This window comes from Ammospiza nelsoni, chromosome 2, assembly GCF_027579445.1.
Source record: "Ammospiza nelsoni isolate bAmmNel1 chromosome 2, bAmmNel1.pri, whole genome shotgun sequence".
NCBI classification, from domain to species: Eukaryota; Metazoa; Chordata; class Aves; order Passeriformes; family Passerellidae; genus Ammospiza; species Ammospiza nelsoni.
This window is the reverse complement of record NC_080634.1, coordinates 119,928,804-119,948,410: the sequence shown is the minus strand read 5'-3', so window position 1 is coordinate 119,948,410 and position 19,607 is coordinate 119,928,804. Positions and strand designations below refer to the sequence as shown.

Here is a 19,607-nt window from a genome sequence, read left to right as displayed (position 1 = left end):
CACTGACACAGCTCCGATACCGCCCTCAGACAGCCCTGACCGCCCCTCACACAGCCGCGACCGCCCCTCACAGCCCTGACCGCCCTCACTCAGCCCCGACACCGCCCTCGCACAGCCCTGACCGCCCTCACTCAGCCCCGACACCGCCCTCGCACAGCCCTGACCGCCCTCACGGCCCTGACTTCCCTCACACCACCTCCACCGCCCTCACAGCGGCCGGGCCGCTCCGCGCAGGCGCCGCCGCCGGCGCTTCCGGCAGCGCTGCCCTGGATGGCGGGTCCGGGGGCTGGAGGGGCGGCGGAGCCGGAGGAGCCCGGGGATGGATGGACGGCGGAGCCGTGGGGTAGATGGACGGCGGAGCGGCGGCGGCTGTGGGTGCCGGGCGGTCTCTGGCTGGCGGCCGTGCTGCCCCTGCTGCTGGTGCCGTTGCCCTGCGCAGGTGGGTCCCGGGGCCCTCAGGGAGCGGCGCCGGTGCGGGTTCCCCTCCCTGGGGCCGAGAGGGGAGCGGGGCGCGGGTCCCGCTGCGGTCCCGGAGCTCTGCGGGGATGCGGGGCGGAATAACGGTGTCGGTGAGGATGTGTCGTGTTTGCAGGGCTGTCATGGAATCCCAGCTGGGTTTGGGTGGGAAGGGACCTTAAATCCCACCCAGTGCCACCCCTGCCATGGCAGGGACACCTCTCACTGTCCCCAGTGTCCAGCCTGGCCTTGGGCACTGCCAGGGGTGCAGGGGCAGCCCCAGCTGCTCTGGGCACCCTGTGCCAGGGCCTGCCCACCCTGCCAGGGAACAATTCCTCATGGCCAAGATCCCACCCAGCCCTGGGAGCCATTCCCTGGCTCCTGTCCCCATTCCCCTGAGGACTGTCCCTCTCCTCCACACCGGTTCCAGCCGTTCCCAGTGAATTGCAGTGGCTGCAGCCACTGTGGGTGAAACACCTTTGGATTCCCGTTGTTTGGCTTGAAGTCACAGTCTGGCAGAGCCTAAAGGATAAAGGAGGAAATGAGAGGTAGAATGGCAGGATGGGGTTTTGGCTCAGAGGGAGGGAGCTTGTGCCTTGTCTTTTGTCCTTACACAGCAAAAAACAAACTATTGCCCAAAACTTGTTGCTGGAAGAGGAAGGATTGCGAAGCATTACAAAAGAGGGCAGAGGGACAGGGACATGGCACAATGGTTTTAGACTGCCAGAGGGCAGGGCTGGATGGGACTTTGGCAATGAGGAATTGTTCCCTGGCAGGGTGGGCAGGCCCTGGCACAGGGTGCCCAGAGCAGCTGGGGCTGCCCCTGCACCCCTGGCAGTGCCTGAGGCCAGGCTGGGCACTGGGGCTGGGTGGGCTCTGAGATCCCACGCAGGGGATGATTCTCTCTCTGGAATTCCAATAGCTGTGCCTCGGTGACCTCTGCCTTCCCCTGCGCCAAGCCCAGCTGCTCCCTGTGCTGCCACTCCAGGGTGAAGCTCTGGCCCTGGGTTTCTTTGCACATCAGGGTCCTTCAGAGCCTTTCCTGGTGTCACATCTAAGGGGCCTCCTCTTCCTCCTTCTGCTGAAATGTTGGCTGAAATTTTCCGCTGGCTCCTGCACCCAGGGATGTCGTAAGCATCGAGCATCATGTGCTGCTCAGGGATTTCCCCTGACTCTGGGCTTTGCTCTGTTGCCATTTCTTGCTTTCTTCTGTTGATGAATAGCTTTTGTTGTATAATCATTATTATTTTCAACTGTCGACGTTGCTGAACGTCTCCTGAGCGAAGCAGTAATTTTTGTGTATTGAAACAGTTTGGGTTGGTTTGGTTTGGTTGAATTTGACAGGGGAAAGAGATGGGCAGATGTGCTAAAAGCATTTCTGGTTTTTCATCTCTTCTTTCCACACAAGTCTAATCCCTTATAATGGTTTCTCAGAACCAAAGTGTCATCATACTCAAGTGGACAAACAGGAATTAGTTTTAAGTATCTGGCTTTAAATCATTAATAAAATAAGCCAGGAAGAAGTGTTGATTTTTGGGGGTTTTTTTGCGTATCAAGTTTCTACCTAAATCACAAAATTTCCCTGCTGATTAAACGTCACTGAGTTTGCTCTTTCCTTCCTGCATAGCTGTTCATTGGGAAATTAGTGATTTGTGGAATTAATTTAGGGAAGCAAGCACAAAACTCATTGGAAATAGGGAAATACCTGAAAGGGTGGATCACATATTCCTGTCTGTTGGGAGAAACTGGATCAGTACTCCAGGAAACATTACAGTGCTGTTGAACAGGAAAATGTGCAGGGCAAAGAGAGTAAAGTTAAAATATCAGAAAAAACCACCAACTTCTGCCCATAAACTGCAAAGCATCGTTTTGCTGGGTGTTTTTAGAAACCCCAAAAGTATCAGGGGACAGCAGTGCTGGTTAGAAGGAAAAGATTAGGTCATGTCTCATAAATTAGACCTCCATTAATTAATCTCAGACAGTTTATTGTGATTTTTTTACACTGCTTCAAGCAAGCTGAAACGTTTGGAATGGAAAACTTCAGGAATTGCTTCAGCCATTCAGCTTTCTCTTGGTTGGGAGCTGTGTTGAAAATGACTTTGCTGGGGTATTTCCCAGCTGCACTAAACTCAGGCTGGGTTGAAACACAGAAAGTCTCTGCTCAGAACATGGATCCGAACAGGATCTTCCTCCTTTTTGCCATCTGGCCTCCTGAGGTCTAACAGGGAGTTCTGGAAAGCCTCATGCTCTGTAAATTAAGGATTTGAAAAGATGGGATACACTAAATATTTGAATTCCTACCCAAGGCAAACAAAAATACTCTGATCTTTGGAATGTAGCAGTGTTTTTATCAGTTGGAGTCTGTGGGGCCCTTGTTGTCACTAAGGGTTTTGGCTGAATTGTAGCCCTCTGTTGGATAAATATCTGGGGAAAATCTGGTTTTTCCTTTGTTTTCTTATTTTCTGAGCAAACGTCCTTTGGCATTCTCTAGGTTTGTCCTGCTCTGTCAGAAGAGCAACAAATTCCTGCCTTGTGGGAATAAATTCTGTGGTGGGAGCCACAAGGGTTTATTGAATTATTTGGCTTTCGTGTTTTTGTGCTTTCAGGAGTTATTTCCCAAAATCCTGTGGATCCCACTTAATTCTCCAAAAGGATTTTGCAGAATTCAGTCATTCTGCTTTTCCACACATGCCCTTTGTAGGCAGGGCCTTGTGTAGAAAATAAATTGGGTTTGTAATGCAGAGCCTGTCCCAAAGTCAGGCTCAGGAGAAGCCCTCGGTGCCCAGAGAGTGCCCAGCTGAACTGGGATTTCTTGGCTCTGGTTTGCTCCTCGTACCATCAAATACCAGACTGATCCCAATCAGCAATTTCAGATGTGGCTCAGAAATTGTGACTGTTGGGAAGTCATTAATAAATGGCTTCAGATAAGAGAGAAACACATAAAATAGAATGTCAAAGCTAAGAGGTGTATTTTAGTTTAGTTTTTAATTTGTTTTTTAAATTAATTTTTATTTTTATTAATTTTATTTTATTATATTTAAATTTGATTGTACTTTAATTTTTATTATTACTAATTTTTTATTTTAATATTTTATTGTATTTTATGTCTTTTTTATTTTAATTCATTTTTATTGTTTTCTATTTTAATTCTATATCTATTTTTTTTGCTTTTTACTTTTTATTTATTTATTTTATTTTCATTTTACTTTATTTTATTGTATTTATTTTAATAACTATTATTTTATTTATTTTTGATTTTATGTTATTGTAATATTTTACTTCAATTTTATCTTAATATTTTATTTGCTTTTTACCTTAATATTTTATTTTAATTTTATCCTAATACTTTATTTGCTTTTTATCATAATACTTAATTTTATTTTAACATTTTGTTCTAAATTTATCTTAATATTTTCTTTGCTTTTTCTTGTAATATTTTATCTTCATTGTATCCTAATAATTTATTTGCTTTTTATTCTATTTTGTTTTAACATTTTATTTTAATTTTACTGTAATATTTTAATTTATTTTTATGGTAATATTTTATCTTAATTTTTTATTAATATTTTATTTGCTTTTTATTGTAATACTTTAACATTTTATTTTCATTTTATCTTAATGTTTGTTTGCTTTTTATGGTAATATTTTATCTTAATTTCATACTAATATTTTATTTTCTTTTTATTGTAATATTTTATTTTAACATTTTATTTTCATTTTATCTCTATATTTTCTTTTCTTCTGATTGTAACATTTGATTTCTGTGCTTGCTGGTTTCTCCTAGGCCAGAGCAGCCTGCCGAGCCCAGAGAACGTGCGGGTGCACGTGGTGAACACCAACTTCACCCTGAGCTGGGACTACAGGGGCAGTGAGCCTGGGGTGACATTCTGTGCCCAGTTCCAGTGGTGAGTGCCATCCCTGCAGCCATCCCTGGCACTGGGGTACAGGGGCAGTGAGCCCGGGGTGACATTCTGTGCCCAGTTCCAGTGGTGAGTGCCATCCCTGCAGCCATCCCTGGCACTGGGGTACAGGGGCAGTGAGCCCGGGGTGACATTCCCAGCCCAGTTCCAGTGGTGAGTGCCATCCCTGCAGCCATCCCTGGCACTGGGGTACAGGGGCAGTGAGCCCGGGGTGACATTCTGTGCCCAGTTCCAGTGGTGAGTGCCATCCCTGGGAGCCAGCACTGGGGTACAGGGGGAGTGACCTCAGGGTGACATTCCCAGCCCAGTTCCAGTGGTGAGTGCCATCCCTGCAGCCATCCCTGGCACTGGGGTACAGGGGGAGTGACCTGAGGGTGACATTCCCAGCACAGTTCCAGTGGTCAGTGCCATCCCTGGCACTGGGGTTACAGGGCACTGAGCCCAGGGTGACATTCTCTGCCCAGTTGCAGTAGTCAGTGCCACCCCTGCAGCCACCCCTGGCTGCTGCTGCTGCTGCTGGCCCAGGTTTGTCTCACTGCTGGCAGGGTATTTATAAATCAGTTTATTTATCACACACAGCTTGCTGCTAATGCTGAACCACCAGCAGGGTTCTTGCAGGAGATCTGTTGGCACACTTGGAAGTGGCATTTATGTTTATTTACAGAATCCCAGAGTCACTGGGTTGGGAGAGACCTTCGAGACCATCATGTCCCACCTCAACTGAACCCTGGCCCCCAGTGCCACATCCAGGCTTTGTTAAACACACCCAGGCATGGGGACTCCACCCCCTCCCCGGGCAGCCATTCCAGAACTTTCTCACCCTTGCTGCAAAAACCTTTTCCCTGCTCTCCAGCCTGTATTTCCCCTGGTGCAGCTCGAGGCTGTGTGCTCTGGGTGTGTCAGTGCTGCTGCAGCAAGAGCCCAGCCCCAGGTGAGCACAGGCACCTTTCAGGAGCTGTGCAGAGTGATGGGGGCAGCCCTGAGTCTCCTTTTCTGCAGGCCGAGCACCCCCAGCTCCCTCAGGGCTTCCTCACAGGGTTTGTGTTCCCTCTCCAGCCTCCTTGGCCCCTCTGGCTGCACTCAAGAGTCTCAGTGCCCTTCCTAAATTTAATCTGGTTTGTTTGGTTTCTGTAGCTGTGGCCACACACAGAGGATTTGAGGGAATTTTCAGTATAATTTGCAACTAATTTCTCAGAGTTCATTAATCCACATTTCTCAGCTGCAAGTTTAATGCCCAGACAAAACAGTTTAAGGTTTGTTCTTAGATATTTCCTTGGTTTCCTTCAGTTGTTCCGTGTCCCAGTTCTTTTGCACATATTTGCACAGGCATTTTGTGGCACTTTCCTACAAGTAAATACTGAAAAACATTTCTGAGATAAATTTGGTGAAATTCTGAGCAACCTGGGATCATGGAAGGTCCCTTGGCAGGGGTAGAACAGGATGGGTCCCTCCCAACCCAAACCATTCTGGGATTTTGGATTTTAAATAAATAACTCTTATTTTCCAATATGTAGATAAGAAAAGCTGCTTTGAAAATAGATTTATTTTAAAGAATATCAGACTGTTCTGAAAGACAAGGTAGGAGTTGAGGATAAACAATTACTGTGCCTCCTTTTTTTTGGCCAGGACATTTTAAATATCTCTATAAATCCCTTTTTCACTGAGGTGTGGATATATGTTGATTAAAAAAGAGCTGCTGAAAAGCTGATTATTGCTGAGTTCCACTTTTCCCCTCTGTATTTTTTATTTTCCCTTTATTTCCATTCCTGGCTCATGTTATCATTAGTGGAGTTCTGCTGGTTTTATGCTCCTGTAACCACTTTTGTCAAGACTTTAAAATTCCTTCCCATCAATTATAAAATCTTTGCCAGGCTAGGAAATGTAATAATCCTGAGGATGTAATTCTGTGTCCTGGCACTTGTAGGATAATTTATAAGGAGATAACACTGATTGCACTGCTGATAAAGCAGCATGAAAAGGAGTGATGTTTATTAAAGTTAAGAAGAAAATAAGAATAATTTCACTGGTTGTGGGTTGGATTTATCCCAGGCTCTTTATCCTGGGATGTTTTATAAATAACTATGTAGTTATTGTATTTTGTTATTATTGGCATTTGTAAATTATCTTGATGGAGTACAGTTTGTAATCTCTTTTTAACTGCTTTTGATACAGTATAATTTGTCAGCCTTTTATAGTTAATACTCTAATCCCTGTGTGGATTGTATGTCTTAGTGTGATAAATATATATTATAGTTTGGGCTTTGCAAAATATTATGCACTGTGTATTATAACATTAACTTCTGCAGAAGTAATTGTAGTAGTGAAAAAATAATAATAATAATGACAATAATAATAGTAATGAATATAACAACTTTTTATTTTGTATTCATATATTAATAGTAATGATATTAAAATTAAAATTAAAATTAAATTAATAAAATAATTATTGTAGTTGTGAAATAACTAGTGCCTTTATTTTTGTAACTAACTGACAATAGTGAAATATCTATTCAATAATGAAATAGCTAATATTGATTGAAAGTACTTGTAAAACTGGCTAGAATTCTGTGTGATAAGAAAACATTGGAAGAACCAGGCAAATAGCACCAAAAGAGCAAATTAAAATCCACCACTGCTCCTTGGGCTAGCAGTAACTGTCAAACCACAGACCAGGGGCCTTGTGAGGAAATAAAATACAAAACTCTCAAAATCCTGTTTGTGAGGAAATAAAATACAAAATTCTCAAAATCCTATCTGTGAGGAAATAAAATACAAAATCCCATGTGCATTGTGCTCTGAGAAGATGAAATCACGGGCCAAACTAAGATAAAGAATTCCTGGAGCATGTGAACTCCAGGGAAGATTGAATATGTACAATTTTCATGAAAACGCATTTGAGCCGTGCCCTGGGCAGGTACCCGAGAGTTGTTGCAGTCAGTGTGTGCTTCTGGCAGGTGCCAGGCACCCCAGAGCTGGAACTGTCCCTGCTGTCCTTTATTCAGTTTGTCACCATCTGAAAGAGTGAGCTTGTGTGTCACAGGCTGGTGATCCCAGGCTGATTGTCCTGGGGGGTGTTGGTGATCCCAGGCTGTTGTTTATTCTGGGCTGTTGTTTATTCTGGGCTGTTTAGCCCAGGCTGTTGTTTCTCCTGGAGGTATTCTTTATCCCAGGCTGTTTGTCCTCGGGGTGTTGTTTATCCTGGGGCTGTTGTTTAATCTGGGCTGTTTCTCTCAGGGTATTGTTTATCCTGGGGCTGTTGTTTCTCCTGCACTATTGTTTATCTGGGGCGTTTCTCCTGGGGTATTGTTTATCTGGGGTGTTTCTCCTGGGGTACTGTTTATCTGGGGTGTTTCTCCTGGGGCTGTTGTTTCTCCTGAGGGTGTTTCTCCTGGGGTACTGTTTATCTGGGGTGTTTCTCCTGGAGGCATTGTTTAATCCAGGCTGTTCTCTGTCCCGCAGGCCGGAGCTGGAGCCCACGGGCTGGCAGGAGCTGCCAGGGTGCCAGGCTGTGGCTGGCACAAGCTGTGACTTCTCCTTGGCCATCTCAGAGTACTACGATGCCCACTACGTGCGTGTGAGGGCCCAGGCTGGGCCGCTGGTGTCCCCATGGTCCCAGGTCCTGGAGATGGTGCCAGAACAAGTCGGTACGAGCTCGGGGCTGTGGGGACACTTTGCACTCCAGGGAGAGCTCAGAGCCCCTGGCAGGGCCTGCAGGGCTCCAGCAGAGCTGCAGAGGGACTGGGGACAAGGCCTGCAGGGACAGCACCCAGGGAATGGCTGCCAGTGCCAGAGGGCAGGGCTGGGTGGGATCTTGGCAATGAGGAATTGTTCCCTGGCAGGGTGGGCAGGCCCTGGCACAGGGTGCCCAGAGCAGCTGGGGCTGCCCCTGCACCCCTGGCAGTGCCCAAGGCCAGGCTGGACACTGGGACAGTGAGAGGTGTCCCTGCCATGGCAGGGGTGGGATGGGATGAGGTTTAAGGTCCTTCCCAACCCAAAGCAGTCAGGAATGAGGGATTGTGGAAAGCCACCTGTGGTTTCCACTGCTGGTAACAGCAGGACTGGGGGAGTTTCCCAAGAGGAACATGAGATCAGGCATCTGCAGGTCATGGAATGCTGCAATTCTCTCTTTTCTGGAAAGGGAAGACTATTCCAGGTGGTGCTGGTTTCCTGACTGAATTTCCTGTCACTGTGTGTTTTCCCAGATTATTTAATGGAACAGTTCTTTTTGACAGTAGACTTTTGTAGAATCCCAGACTGGTCTGGATTGGGAGGGACCTTAAAACCCATCCCATCCCCTGCCATGGGCAGGGACACCTTCCATAGACCAGGTTGCTCCAAGAACCCCATTTTTGGGAAGTTTGTGTCTTTTCAGCAGTTCCAGTGGTACTGAATCCTTTCTCTGAAGTTGGATTTATTGGACTGAGCTAAATCCCTTGCCTTGCAGGTTTTAGAATAATTTATTCTGATTTTTTGGAAAACATTTGCTGGTAATATTTCGTTTTAACTGCTTTTAGAACCTGGTGATGGTAGTTGGTTGTTAGGTTAAATTTGTTTGGAAACTGCCTGAGTCAATGAAAACTTAAGATCCTGTAGGTGATTATTCAACAGAATTAAAAATAAGATAGCATAGGCAGGTATTTTAGGTTTATTATTTAAGCCACTTTTGGAGTGTATTTTCTCAAAGTAGAGATGTTTAATGCTTCTTTTTTCTTTCCATATTTACAGCTCAGATTGGTCCACCAGGACTGGAATTGCAGTCCACAAATGGAGTTGTAAAAGTTATGGTTTCTCCTCCAGAAGCAAATCAGAGGAAAAAAATGTGGATCAATGACCTGACTTTTAAATATAACCTGGTCTTCTGGGAAAATTCCTCACATGCTCAGGTATGAGCACTTCATTTTGTTATTTAACGTTACCAGAACTGCCAGAGATGGACTTCAATTCATGCTCTGAAATGGAATTGTTTGCTTCTGTCACTGTGTAACTGCTCCAGTGTGTTTGAAAGTTGGGTGAGGTGTTTTTTTCTTGGTGGGATGATTTTGTTCTTACCATAGGATTGTTTTATTGGGGTTGCCCTGATCCAGGGACTTTTTTGAGGTGTTGCCATTGTGAGCTGGTTTCCAAGGCAGCATGTGTGTCCTGCAGAGCACCCAGAGCTCTCCTGTGAGGAGCAGGGGAGAAACTCTTCCTTTTTAATCTTTTTTAGGGAAGTGAGAGTCATCTAAATTAGGGCAGGAATCAAAGGGCAATCTGTGTTCTTTCAGGAGATCAGATCAAATTCACCACTTCAGAAAGGACCTGGAGGGGCTGCAGAATCCCTGAGGAGCTGGAAGGGGCTGCAGAATCCCTGAGGAGCTGGAAGGGGCTGCAGAATCCCTGAGGAGCTGGAAGGGGCTGGGGCTGGAGCAAAGGAGGCTCAGGGGCCCTTGTGGCTTTGCACAAGTCCCTGCCAGGAGGGCACAGCCAGAGGGAAACACAGGAATGAGGAAAGGACAAGAGGGAATGGCCTCAAGGTGTACCAGGGGAGGTTCAGATTGAAATCAGAATAAAATCTCCCTGGCAGAGTGGTCAGGCCTTGGGCTGAGCTGCCCAGGGAGGTTTGGAGTCACTGAATTGTCCCAGAGCAGTCTGGATGTGGCCTTGGGGACAGGGATTGGGGTGGGGCTGGTGGGGCTGGGGGGGCACTGGGTGATCCTGGGGGGCTCCTCCCACCTCTGGGATTTTGGGATCACACCCCAAAGGAGCAAGAGGCCCAGAAGTACAATTGTGTGTGTTCAGTTGAAAGCCAAAGGCAGAGGAGGGGGCAGTGTTTGGGTGATCAGGGATGGGAATGTCCTGCTGCATTTTGGGGTGTCTGTGGGGTGAGCTCCTGGTCATTCCCAATCCCTCCCCACTCCCACGGCAAAGGAGCCCAAAATGTTCCTGTCTGTCACTGGCTAAGCTGCAAACTTCCCTTTAGGATTTCTCCAGCTCAAACACCCTCCTACTTTCTCTATTCCACATTTCTAGGTGGGGTATGACCCAAATGGGCTGAAACCTTGCAAAATGATCATTTAAAATGCTCCTGGGGAAGCAGGAAGTTCCCCTCACAGGCTCTTTGTGTTTGTTCCTTCCAGCCCCAGAACAAAAGAATTTTCCCTGTGGACACCATTGATGACCTTGCCCCAGACAGCACCTATTGCTTCAAAGTCCAAGCAAATCTCCCCAGCGAGGGCAAGCAAGGCCTGTTCAGCCCCCCCAGCTGTGTGAAAACCACCCAGAAAGGTACCCAGGACATCAGCTTACCTGCCAATGGTGGCTTCTGTTAAACAGTCAGGGCTTCTGAAGCAGCAGGGATAGGCAGAGGGGCCAAATTCCTCCTCAGTTTGGTATAAAAATTATATATATTGTATATATTTGCCCTTCTCAATCAACGTAAAATATGTCAAGGGTAGAGTTTTAGTAGTACAAGAATGTTTTTGCCATGAGGCAAACTTTGACATTAATTTGGAACAAAAACTTCTTTGTGTGCTTTGGAAAACTCTTCTTTTTAATCAGTGACTGAATCAGGAGGTAAAAAACCCCAAAGCCTCTGGGATACTTGGCACTCAATGAATACACAGAAAGTTGACTTGAGCTTCAAAAATGCTGGTTTTATGTAATCCTTGGTGAATTGATTGTTACAGCAGCTGAGGAAAGGCTTTGAGAGGGGGCACTTTGCCACCTTGTTATGTAAAATTAAATTCTTCTCTGTGCTGTGCAGTTGCTTTTAGATGTTTATTTAAGGAAAAAAAAAACTGCAGAAAGTCAAATATTAGATTGGACAGGGGTGGTACATCATAATGAGTTGATGGTACATCAAAATGTAAGTAATTGATGGCAAATGAAAATTATTTTATACACAGAACCATTAATTAATACACACCTGTGTATTTTAAAAATGTTGAAAGAATACATATGTATTTTTAAAATAATACATGTGTATCTTAATAAAATATTACAATAACTGATACATGCAAGTTTTTATTATTTTAATAAAATATTAAGTAATTGTCACATTCATATTTTAATAAAATATTAAAACAAAAAAATCAAAATGTACAATAAATACAGATGTGTATTTTTTACATTTTTCTCCTCATATTATTTCCAAGCCAGTTTATTTCTGCTCCTCTCAATATTTGTGTACTTTAAGTTTTTTCTCAGTTGATTTTAACTGATTTTTTAAATTAAATGCTTGATAGGATGCTGTGCATATCACACCCTGTGACTTGCAATCTGTATAGTGAATAATCTTTATATTTTCATTATTGACATGAGAAATGCCCATTCCCATGAAGTTTTTTGGTAACTTTGGGTTTCCTTTTCCCCTGAGCAGTGAACGACCTCCTGTGTGCCACCAACCTGAGTGTCCTGGCTCTGAACATGGAATTCCACCTGCTCTGGAGCAGCCAGGAAAGTCAGGATGTGACCTACAACGTGCAGTACCTGCTGTGAGTTCAGCCATCCCACCCTGCCGATCTGAAATCCCATTTCTGCTGTTCCCCAGGGGTTAAAATGAAATATTTGGTGGCTTCGTGTGTTAATGGGAACATGGATGGCTCACTGCTGTTTAAAGAATTCCTGAGCCTGGGATTTCAGGGACTGGGCTGCTTTTGGGGGTGTTAAACTCCTCTCCTGAATGCTGAGGGACATTTTAAAGCTGGGAAGCTTGAATTGCTTAGTGGCTTTTTGAATGTGGAGAAATTAGATGGGTAGAAGTGAGCAAAAATACAGCTCACTGCTGTTAAAAGAATTCCATGTAACACCTGAGCCTGGGATTTCAGGGACTGGGCTGCTTTTGGGGTGTTAAACTCCTGATGGAAGGGACTCCTGAATGCTGAGGGACATTTTTAAAGCTGGGAAGCTTGAATTGCTTAGTGCCTTTTTGAATGTGGAGAAATTAGATGAGTAGAAGTGAGCAAAAATACAGGTGGTGGAGGTTTCAGTTGTCAGCAGCTTGGGTTTCTTCTGGGCAGACCCAAATAGGGGAGAAAACACAAGGTAGCATGTTGTGTCCCATGAAAAAAAAGTGTCCCATGAGGAAAATGGTGTGTCCCATAAAAGAAAATGGTGTGTCCCATAAAAGAAAATGGTGTGTCCCATAAAGAAAATGATGTGTCCCATAAGGAGAATGGTGTGTCCCATAAGGAAAATGGTGTGTCCCATATAGAATTGTTGTGTCAAATAAAAAACCCATCAGGTCGTATAAAAACCCCCTCATGTAACATGAAATAACCCTTGTATCACATCAAACCCCATCCTATCATACACAAAACCACTGTATCACATGAAGAAAATCAGATAAAAATCGTGTTGCATCAAAAAACAAGGAATGCCATAAAACCCCCATCATATCCCATAAAATCCCATCGAATCACACCCAAAAAATCCCAGTAGGAAGCAGCTCTATAAACCTGTATCTCAATCTCCAGCTGCTGCATAAATATTGTGGCCAGCACCTAAGAGAAGAGGAGGGACCCCTGGCATTCCTTGGGAGTTCCTTGTGATGGCAGAAATCAATGGACTGCACAGAGCTACGTGAGAACTTCTCCTTTGGATTTTCAGAAACTGCCCCCCCCACATTTCATCCCTCTGCTGAGCCTTGCTTAAAGCCCTGATTTGTATTCCCTGGCCCTTTTGTCTTCATTCTTCCACTCAGGAATGTCTCAGATTAAAATGCTGATTTTTTTTTTTTAATTACCAGAGGCCTTTTTGCCCCAAACTGAGCCAAGTGCAGCACAAACAAATACGATTTTTTGGAGGAGTTCAGGGAGCTGACGTGAGAACTCTTGAATTCTCTGTTGCAGTGGCTTCTTGAAGGATCTCAATGATGATTACTCAGACAAGTGGCTCAGTGTCCCTGGGTGTGAGAGCATCACCAGCTCCTGGTGCAACTTCTCCTCCATCATCACCGGCACTGGCTTTTATCACCTGCGGGTGCAGGCCAGGGAGGGACACAACAAATCCTGCTTCTCCAGGGAAGTCAAGGTGGATCCTCTGAAAACAAGTAAGGAAATGCTTTCCTGAAGTGCTCCTTGCTCAGCAAACCCCTGCCAAATGTCTCTGTGAGCTGACAGGAGGGGGATTTCACAGGAATATAGTGAAATTAATTCAAATGTTTCTCAGGATTTGATGCTCTGAATAAAACTATGAAATTATACTTCTAACTCTATGTTTCTTCAAAATTATCATGGATTTCACTGACAGAATTTGATATTTTTAGTTGTATTTTTACAGTTGGACTTCAATTATTTCTTTTATTGTTTTCAGATGGAATTGGCCCTCCTGGTGTAAGGCTGGACCTCAGTGACACTTTACTCCACATCCTTATTTCTCCTCCAGGAGGAGATAAGGATGAATTCATGAGGGACCATTATGACTTGTCCTACAGGATCCTCTACTGGAAGAATTCCTCAGATACGAAGGTGTGAACAAATTACAAACAATAGAAAATTGGTTCTGACTTAAATCCTGGAGCTCCTTTCCAAAATAGGCACATTTGTGGTAGATCAGTCTTTAAAAAGTCAGTTTATTGGGCTTTTTTAATGAAATATTCTATTGATTCTGACTTAAATATGAAAATTCTATTGATTCTGACTTAAATATGAAAAAATGAAATATTCTATTGATTATGATTTAAATCCTGGAGCTCCTTTCCAAAATAGGCACATTTGTGGTAGATGAGTATTTAAAAAATCAGTTTACTGGGTTTTGTAATGAAAGATTCTCTCAAAAACCTGATCACTGTGACTTTTATCACCCGGTGGTTGAGATTTTTATGTAACTCTTTTAGAAACCTGATCACTGTGATTTTTATCTCGCGGTGATGGGGTAAAATCTCCATTTCCATGGATGTGGCTGTGAGCAATGGGATGGAAAAAGCTCCTCGAACACTGAAGTCCTGCATCCTTTTAGCTCACATTTTAATGGATCTTTCCATGTTCTTTAAATGCTTCTTAGGGTAAAATATTTCACAGAAATTGGTAAAAGGGGGCAGAAGAGAAGGAAGCAAACTGCAGCAGGAAGGAGTTTCCTGGGAATTGGGACATTTCAGAATAATGGGGGAAGCACTTGGTTCTTGCCCAGGAGGTGTTTGCTGAGTTTTGCTGAGGACCTAAGGGGGTGATTTATTTATTTTACTGAATCTGGGTGCCCAGGGAGGTGGTGGAGTTCCTGGAGATGTTCCAGAGGCACCTGGAAGTGGGACTGCATGAGCTGGAAAGTCTCTCCGGCAGATTCTGGGGTTGCAGCAATGTCTGACGTTTCACAGAATCCCTTCTCCACCAGAAGCTGCAGCTCTCAGCTGTTTGAGGCTCCTGTGCTGCCCGTGGGCTCTGACCCCCCCTTTTCCCTGCTTTGCTTTTCCAGGAGGAGGTGAAGCAGAAGGAGGTGAGGCAGACCATAGCCACGGTGCCTGACGTGTCCCCCTCCTCGCTGTACTGTGTGCAGGTGCAGGCCTTCTCTGAGCCCTACAACAAGAGCAGTGCCTACAGCCAGCAGCAATGCATCCTCACCCCTGCAGGTGGGCACAGCCCCGCAGAAATGCACCCACACCCTCTGAGCTGCAATTGTCACCCCTTCCCTGGGAGCTCAGCGCTCCTGCCAGCACCTGGCTGGGCACAGAGCGTCACTTCCCAGCCCCACGTCTTGGGGGGGAGCAAGGAATCACTAAATTCCACATTTTCAGGGGTATTTTAGCCTTGAAACTTAGTCCTTCTGGGAATGAACCTCCTGTGCTGATTTATCTGAGGAGATAAATCAGGTTTGTTAGGGCTGGAAGCTCATCTTGGTGCCCAGGGAGAGTGGGAGGATTGCACTCACTCACAACACAAGGACAAATCATGGTGAAGGTAATTGGCCATATAAAATTTTATAAACACTATGAAAATTTCTGAGCCTTCAAACTGCCTGAAAGCCAAGAAAATGTAATAACAGCAATGCCTGGCTCACACTCAGGATTCATTTATATTGTGGTCCTCACTGCTGTGTGTTATCAAGCCTAAAAAGAACCAAATGCCACTTTTTACCTGAATACAAAAATATTTGAATCTATTTTCCTGGTAATTCCTCTGCCCCTTATCCTGCTACCTCAGTGAATCTCTTTAAATCCAAGCAGGGCCTTCAAGACAGACCCTGCTCTGTCTTCCCCATGTTTTTATACCCCAGAGTGAAAATTTTCCGTTCTTTGATCATGAGATAAGACCTGATTGTGTCTTTTGGATTACTTAGAAAGTGGCTGCTGCTGCCTGTTAATTTCAGTATCCCCAAACTCCTTTCAGTTTGTTGAGATAATCATAGAATCATGGAATGGTTTGGGTGGGAATGACCTTGAGGATCATCCCATCCCCACCCTGCCATGGCAGGGGCACCTCCCACTGTCCCCAGTGTCCAGCCTGGCCTTGGGCACTGCCAGGGGTGCAGGGGCAGCCCCAGCTGCTCTGGGCACCCTGTGCCAGGGCCTGCCCACCCTGCCAGGGAACAATTCCTCATTGCCAAGATCCCACCCAGCCCTGCCCTCTGGCACTGGCAGCCATTCCCTGGGTGCTGTCCCTGCAGGCCTTGTCCCCAGTCCCTCTGCAGCTCTGCTGGAGCCCCTGCAGGCCCTGCCAGGGGCTCTGAGCTCTCCCTGCAGCTTCTCCTGTCCAGGTGAGCACCCCCAGCTGGTGCTGGGGTCATGGAGGGACTGGAGCACCTGGGAGGCCTCTTCCCACCTTGGTGATCTTGATTTTCTATTGGAAAATATTTTGTGGCTTCTTCGAGCAAAATTATCTCAGGCACTGGCACAGCATCACTTTTCCCTGGTGCCCATGGCTGTGGAAGTGTTGTGGAATGTTTCCATGATGTGGAAATGTTGAATTATTTGATAAATTCTGCAGCACATTTGGAGCTGTGCTTTAATTTCTGCTGGTTTTGAGTACTTTGACTGAATGGTTTTTATTCCCAATTTTAGGTACACCTTTAGCTCTGATCATTGCTGGGATTTTCCTGGGTGCCCTGCTGGTTGTCCTGCTGGTGGCTGCTCCTCTTGTTTTTGTGTTCTACCAAGCCTACAACAAAATCAAATACGTGTTCTTCCCCTCCTGCCAGCCCCCCCTGAACATCGAGGTGAGCTCTGACTTCTCACAGCTTCTTTGGAGGAAAATGAACTTTAAATATCATGGAAAAATGATGTTTCTGTGTTATGGGTCAGCCAGGGTTCATTTCAGAGGTTTTATCAGGGGTCTCCAGAGCATTGTCAAGTCTCCAGCCTGGCACAGGTGCTGCTTAGCAGGGATCCTGCTCTGGAATGAGAAGGGCAATGCTCAGGTGTGCCCTGAAACCTCTGCACCTGGATCTTCTTTGCATTCTTGTGTGGCCTCCTCAGGCTCTAATCCATGAAATGTTTGAAATGCTGCAATTCTGTGGTGATTGATAACTGAGAGCAGGAAAAGGGCTGAGATGGAATGTTGGAGTCGCCCCTCAGTGATGGATTCAGTGAATGCAGCTGGGAGGTGGGACTGGGATCTGTGCCAGGAACAGGGACAGGAGCAGAGGGAGCGGCCTCAGGCTGGGCCAGGGCAGGCTCAGCTGGGACAGCAGCAGCAATTTGCCCATGGAAAGGGAGCTCAGGCCTTGGCAGGGGCTGCCCAGGGAGCTTTGCAGTGCCCATCCCTGCAGGTGTGCCCTGGAGGTGGCACTGAGTGCTCTGGGCTGGGCACAAGGTGGGCACAGCTGGCACTGCATGGGCTGGCAGGGCTGTGCCAGCCCCAGGGATTTGTGGGTTCTGGGATCTAAAACTTCATCCTGAATCTGAGCTGGTCACCCTAGGGAAAGAAGGAGTGTGTTAGGGGTGGGAAACCACACATTGTGCTCAACTTGAGCATGGAACCCAGGCTGGTTTGGGTTGGAGGGACCCCAAATCCCACCCAGTGCCACCCCTGCCCTGGCAGGGACACCTCCCACTGTCCCCAGTGTCCAGCCTGGCCTTGGGCACTGCCAGGGGTGCAGGGGCAGCCCCAGCTGCTCTGGGCACCCTGTGCCAGGGCCTGCCCACCCTCACAGTAAAGAATCTGATCAATCCCATTTGTGTGACTGTGGTGTTTAGCAGAATTAGTGTTTAATTATTTAAAGCAGTATCTAACTATTATTTATGGATGTTCATCTCTTCCCCCTGTCCTTCTGTCCCCAGGGGTTTGGGGCCCAGCCCTTGAGCAGCCCCTACCTGTCAGCTGCAGCAGAGGAGGCAGTGGAGCGTTGCTGTGTGATTGAGTCCATGGTCACAGAGGAGGGAAATCACATTGTGTTCTCAGACTACAAACATTCCACCCACAGCAGCCGCGACTCGGGCAATTATTCCAACGATGACAACACTTCTGGGAGCAAGGGATCCAAAGAAACACTGGAGAAGGAAGTCATGTAACTTTGGGAAATCAGAACTCCTTTATGGGATTGTCAATTCACAGACACTTCAAACCTCTGTGTGATGGAAGGCCCAGCCTGAGGGGACACTGTGACCTTTGGGGTCCTGTGGGGGTCACTGTGACCTTTGGGATCCTCAGGGGGGTCACTGTGACCTTTGGGGTCCTATGGGGGTCACTGTGACCTTTGGGATCCTCAGGGGGGTCACTGTGACCTTTGGGATCCTATGGGGATCACTGTGACCTTTGGGGTGCTGAGGGGACACTGTGACCTTTGGGATCCTATGGGGGTCACTGTGACCTTTGGGATCCTATGGGGGTCACTGTGACCTTTGGGGTCCTCAGGGGGACACTGTGACCTTTGGGGTCCTCAGGGGGACACTGTGACCTTTTGGTCCTCAGGGGGGTCACTGTGACCTTTGGGATCCTATGGGGGTCACTGTGACCTTTGGGGTCCTCAGGGGGACACTGTGACCTTTGGGATCCTATGGGGATCACTGTGACCTTTTGGTCCTCAGGGGGACACTGTGACCTTTGGGATCCTATGGGGATCGCTGTGACCTTTGGGTCCTCAGGGGGACACTGTGACCTTTGGGGTTGCTGGGTTTGGGTTCCCAGAGCTGCCCTTGCTGGGGGAGCTCCTCAGGCCTGGCTGGGAATGACCCCAGTGTCCCCAGCCCAGCCAGGGCTGTCCCCCTGCACCAGGAGCAGCTTTGAGCTCTTCTCTACTTGAAGCTGTGAGCTGGGCACCCCTGCCTGCTCCAGCAGAGTTCTGTGTGGGGTCACTCCCACAGCGTTTACACAGCCAGAGGAACCCATGCTGGACACAATCCTGTGGCATTGCCACTGCCAGCCCCTGCTTGGCCAGCAGGTCCAGAGCTAAAGGTGCCAAGGGAGCAAGAGGAGCAGCAGTGAGGAGCCTGGGGTTCCTCAGGGGGTTCCTCACAGGGTTCCTCACAGGTTTCCTCACAGGATTCCTCAGGAGGTTCCTCACAGGGTTCCTCACAGGGTTCCTCACAGGATTCCTCAGGAGGTTCCTCACAAGATTCCTCACAGGATTCCTCAGGAGGTTCCTCACGGGGTTCCTCATGGGGTTTCTCACAGGGTTCCTCACAGGTTTCCTCACAGGATTCCTCAGGAGGTTCCTCACGGGGTTCCTCATGGGGTTTCTCACAGGGTTCCTCAGGAGGTTCCTCATGGGGTTCCTCAGGAGGTTCCTCATGGGGTTCCTCACAGGGTTCCTCATGGATGTGTCTGGAATGTTCCCAGTGCTTGTTCCATGTCTCACTGCCCATCCCTGGAATGTCCCAGGCCAGGCTGGACCCTGGGGCTGGAGCAGCCTGGCACAGTGGGAGGGGTCCCTGCCATGGCAGGGGTGGGTTGGGATGAGCTTTGAGGTCTCTCCAAGCTCATTCTGGAGTTAGCAGGACCTGGTGGAATTTAGGAGATGCCTTTAGCAGAGGGCTGAGCTTGGCACTCAGAGCTTTCCCTGTTTTGCCAACAGACTTTTCCTTGGACAATCAGGATGTGCTGCAGTAGCATTTCAGTTTTCATATCCCATGTTTGCCATGCTGACTCCACTGTCTTCCAGAGCTATTTTTTTTTAAGTCTCTTATTTTTTTATTAAGAAACTGCTTTGGGGTCAGCTGTGTTTGAGCATCCCATGGACTGCTGTTGTTTGTTCTCTCTAGGAACTCTTGGTGTTTATATATATATATTTTTTTTTTAATTTTGAAGATACTACCTAATTTTATAAATTTCCTATCCCTGTGTTCATTGAAGAACATAATAAATTTTGCACATTTGCTTCTTA

The 19,607-nt window shown here is 46.7% G+C and overlaps 1 protein-coding gene and 1 long non-coding RNA gene across 3 annotated transcripts; both read left to right on the top strand.

The window, feature by feature from the left end:
- Nucleotides 1-207: 207 nt before the first annotated feature.
- On the top strand, nucleotides 208-18,183 carry IFNAR1 (interferon alpha and beta receptor subunit 1). 2 transcript variants are annotated; one of them, XM_059466777.1, is made up of 11 exons: nucleotides 208-439; nucleotides 4,241-4,361; nucleotides 7,836-8,020; nucleotides 9,102-9,259; nucleotides 10,493-10,640; nucleotides 11,734-11,848; nucleotides 13,205-13,404; nucleotides 13,668-13,822; nucleotides 14,766-14,919; nucleotides 16,348-16,502; nucleotides 17,566-18,183. In XM_059466777.1, exons 1-11 carry the CDS (start codon nucleotides 271-273, stop codon nucleotides 17,794-17,796), a joined length of 1,791 nt encoding a protein of 596 aa, XP_059322760.1. In that variant the 5' UTR covers nucleotides 208-270; the 3' UTR covers nucleotides 17,797-18,183. The 2 variants fall into 2 exon arrangements, with proteins under 2 accessions (XP_059322760.1, XP_059322761.1); XM_059466778.1 differs by lacking the exons at nucleotides 208-439; nucleotides 4,241-4,361 and adding an exon at nucleotides 4,567-4,613 and having other exon boundaries at nucleotides 17,566-18,181.
- Nucleotides 18,184-18,258: 75 nt separating this feature from the next.
- Nucleotides 18,259-19,607, top strand: LOC132070149 (uncharacterized). Its single transcript, XR_009417890.1, has 2 exons — nucleotides 18,259-18,959; nucleotides 19,031-19,607. It is a non-coding gene; the product is annotated as an uncharacterized LOC132070149 (long non-coding RNA).